This window comes from Gymnoscopelus microlampas (genome assembly GCF_963454915.1).
Source record: "Gymnoscopelus microlampas genome assembly, chromosome: 10".
Classification (NCBI taxonomy): Eukaryota; Metazoa; Chordata; class Actinopteri; order Myctophiformes; family Myctophidae; genus Gymnoscopelus; species Gymnoscopelus microlampas.
In genome coordinates, this window is record NC_139947.1 from 55444325 (window position 1) to 55448505 (window position 4181).

General features: G+C 51.9%; 1 protein-coding gene across 1 annotated transcript; it reads right to left on the reverse strand.

Moving 5' to 3' along the window:
• Positions 1-669: 669 nt before the first annotated feature.
• On the reverse strand, positions 670-2322 carry LOC311054314 (importin subunit alpha-1-like; the record flags this gene model as incomplete). The annotated part of the gene is made up of 1 exon (XM_084070187.1): positions 670-2322. One exon carries the CDS (start codon positions 2320-2322, stop codon positions 670-672), a length of 1653 nt encoding a protein of 550 aa, XP_083926313.1.
• Between the last annotated feature and the right edge of the window lie 1859 nt (positions 2323-4181).

Here is a 4181-nt window from a genome sequence, read left to right on the forward strand (position 1 = left end):
TATCTAAGATAAAAATACATTATTACAATTACTCTTTGGATATTAATCCATTAAGACTGGGAACACATCTGTGTCATTTTAGAACTCTATGGGCTATTCAAAAATACCAGTTGTACCCGCCCGTCTGTCTGCGTCACTTTCTCGCCCATATATGAAGATTCCTGTATCTGTCTGACTGTGTCCCTTTACGCCCATATATGGAGATTTCTATACCCGTTTGTCTGTGTCTCCTTTTTTGCCCATATTTTGCCCGTGATAGGGAGTTCCGTGTCAAATCTTTTTTTTTGCTGCTCCGTGTTTAGCAACGCTCGTCCTGGAGGTAAATATTGTGTGACTAGTTGAAAGGTAAAAGTCAGGGGCTGAAGTATTTATTTATTTACTCTGGCAGTCAATGAGTTAAAACAAAAAAATAATGGCCATGGTTCATCACATGGTCTGTCACGTGGTTCGTCACGTGGTTCGTCACGTGGTCCGTCACGTGGTCCGTCACGTGGTCCGTCACGTGGTTCATCACATGGTTCATCACATGGTTCATCGTCACATGGTTCGTCACATGGTTCGTCACATGGTTCGTCACATGGTTCATCACATGGTTCATCATCACATGGTTCGTCACATGGTTCGTCACATGGTTCATCACATGGTTCATCACATGGTTCATCACATGGTTCACAGGTGAAAGCGCTGGTTGTCGGCGACCTGGAAGACAAACCCGCCGCCTCCGGCCGCTGAGGGGTCCGGAGCCACAGCTTGATCCTCCGCGCCGTCCTCCTCCGTAGAGAAGTACTTGTCGATGAGGTCGAACGCCGCCTGGTAGACGTCCTGGTTCTGGTGGCTCTGCAGCTCCTCCATCTTGTCCAGGCCGCCGCTCTCCTCCAGCATGGAGCACAGCGCCCCCGTCTGGCCCGTGCGCTCGGCCGCCGCCAGCATGTTGGCCACGGCGTCCAGGACCACCTTGACCAGCTTGGCGTCCGGCGCCGAGAGCAGGCGCGGCAGCGGCTCCAGGACGTTGCAGCGCAGCAGGTAGGCCGTCTGCTCGGCGCTGCCCCCGCTGGTGTAGTTGGAGACGGCCCAGGCCGCCTCTATCTGGGTCCTAAAGTCCGCCGCCCCGTGCTGGAGCATCTCCACCAGGAGGGGCACCAGGCCGGCGTCCACGACCTCCTGGATCTGGGCCGGCGTCCCGGCCGTGACGTTGGACAGCGTCCAGGCCGCCTCCTTCTGGACCTTTGGGCTGCGGTGGCGCAGCAGCGCCGGCAGGACCCTCAGGACGCCGGCGTCCAGGACCGCCTGCGTCTGCTGGTCCGTCCCCGTCACCACGTTCCCCACGGCGCGCAGGGCGGGCTGCAGCACGGCCAGGTGGGCGTCGTCCTCACAGGAGGAGGAGGAGGAGCTGGTCGCCAGGAGCTCCACCAGCCGCGGCACCAGACCGGGCGTCTGGACCAACATCTGGATCCTCTGGTCGGAGCCGTCCGCCAGGTAGGACAGAGCCCAGACGGTGTTGACCAGGACCTCCCGGTCGCCGTGGTGATACAGGAGGAGGCGGGCCAGGGCCGGGACCAGCTGCGCCACGGCCTCCGGGGGAGGGGGCGGGTCCTTGTGCCGGCACAGGTTGGACAGCGTCCAGACGGCGTTGCCCAGGAAGCCGGAAGGGAACGCCGAGGGATCCGCGGCGACGGCCTCGACGAGGGACAGCAGCGGCGGGACGGCGCCGTCCCTTATCGTCCGGTCTCTGAAGCCGGGACAGTCGCCCGCGATGTTCCCCAGCGCCCACACGGCCTGCTCGCTGACGGCGGCGTGCGGCGAGCTCACCAGGAGGACCAGCGCGGGGACGGCGCCCGCCTCCACCACGGCCGCCGTCTGGGACGAGTCGCCCGCCGCCACGTTGGTCAGGGCCCAGGCGGCCTCGAACTGGATGAGCGGGCAGTGGGAGAGGCCCAGGAAACCCACCAGCCCGGGGACGAGGCCGGCCGCGATGACGTCGTCGAAGGGCGGGTTCTTCTCTTTGGAGAGCAGCTTCCTGGCCGCCTTGGTGGCCTTCAGCTGAAGGTCCAGGCTCTGGCCGCTGACGCCGGCCGCTATGTCCTCCACCGACCAGTGCTGCTGCCGGGAACCGGGCTCCGCCGGATCGTCGTCCGGAAGGCCGCCGCCGGCCGAGACGTTCCGTCTCTTCAGGAGATGTTGGTCCTTCTTGGCCTTACGCAGCTCCACCGTGGCCTCGGCTCTGCGGCGCCTCAGCTCCACATTGTCTTTTCCTTTGTTCTTGAACTGCCAGAGACGAGCTCCGCTGTCGCCTTCGTCCTGGTTGTAGTTGGCGGTTGACATCTCTGTTTCACTGTGGACCAAACCAATGGGTTTCACTGATGGTTTCACTGTGGACCAAACCGATGGGTTTCACTGATGGTTTCACTGTGGACCAAACCGATGGGTTTCACTGATGGTTTCACTCAGACTACTGAGCCCGTCTGACGCCGGTCGCCCTCATGTGGTCATTTAATGACATCACTCATCTGTGACACGTCTTCTACGCATGACTCCATATTTGGGCAATGTTTCAGCCACATCCAACCCCCATTGTTCCATGATCAAATTCACTAAATACTCTAAAAATGTCAATCTCAATTACTTTGTGTAAAATGATAAGCCTTAGCCCACACATATATATATATATATATATATATATATATATATATATATATATATATATATATATATATATATATATATATATATATATATATATATATTATATATATATAATTTGGGCTAAGGCTTATTGTTTACCTGACTTTGCTGTCTGTCTCTTTTATTCAGTATTCATATCATTTGATGTCTTTGTATTCTGTGTGCGTGTGCGCGTGTGCGTGTGCGTGTGCGTGCGTGCGTGCGTGCGTGCGTGCGTGCGTGCGTGCGTGTGATGGATTGACCTTCAAAACTTGACCTTCTTTTTCCTCCGTCCAATAATCCATAATATCTGTGGGCCTGTTAATAAGGACCTGAGCAGAACAGGGGGGCTGGGGTTCATGTGGTTAATTGAGCGTATACTCACTGTCTCCGGGTAAACATGCTCATTGTGATGGAAGATTGGTTCAGTTCCATGAACATTAAAGACCATGGAACAGTTTACAGTTCATTTATATCCACGTCAGGAGGTGTAGTTCCAGACTCTATATAACATTCAGGAGGTGTAGTTCAGACTCTATATAACATTCAGGAGGTGTAGTTCAGACTCTATATAACATTCAGGAGGTGTAGTTCCAGACTCTATATAACATTCAGGAGGTGTAGTTCAGACTCTATATAACATTCAGGAGGTGTAGTTCAGACTCTATATAACATTCAGGAGGTGTAGTTCCAGACTCTATATAACATTCAGGAGGTGTAGTTCCAGACTCTATATAACATTCAGGAGGTGTAGTTCAGACTCTATATAACATTCAGGAGTTGTAGTTCAGACTCTATATAACATTCAGGAGGTGTAGTTCAGACTCTATATAACATTCAGGAGGTGTAGTTCAGACTCTATATAACATTCAGGAGGTGTAGTTCAGACTCTACAGTATATAACATTCAGGAGGTGTAGTTCTAGACTCTATATAACATTCAGGAGGTGTAGTTCCAGACTCTATATAACATTCAGGAGGTGTAGTTCAGACTCTATATAACATTCAGGAGGTGTAGTTCCAGACTCTATATAACATTCAGGAGGTGTAGTTCAGACTCTATATAACATTCAGGAGGTGTAGTTCAGACTCTATATAACATTCAGGAGGTGTAGTTCAGACTCTATATAACATTCAGGAGGTGTAGTTCAGACTCTATATAACATTCAGGAGGTGTAGTTCAGACTCTATATAACATTCAGGAGGTGTAGTTCTAGACTCTATATAACATTCAGGAGGTGTAGTTCAGACTCTATATAACATTCAGGAGGTGTAGTTCAGACTCTATATAACATTCAGGAGGTGTAGTTCAGACTCTATATAACATTCAGGAGGTGTAGTTCCAGACTCTATATAACATTCAGGAGGTGTAGTTCCAGACTCTATATAACATTCAGAGATTGTGGAATAGTTGTCAGGCTACACCTCTTCCTAAACCCGATACTTGGTCGTACCACAGGGTCTCGCTGAACACCAACAGCAGCTCAGAACGCATTGAATCCTGAAGGAATATAACAAACG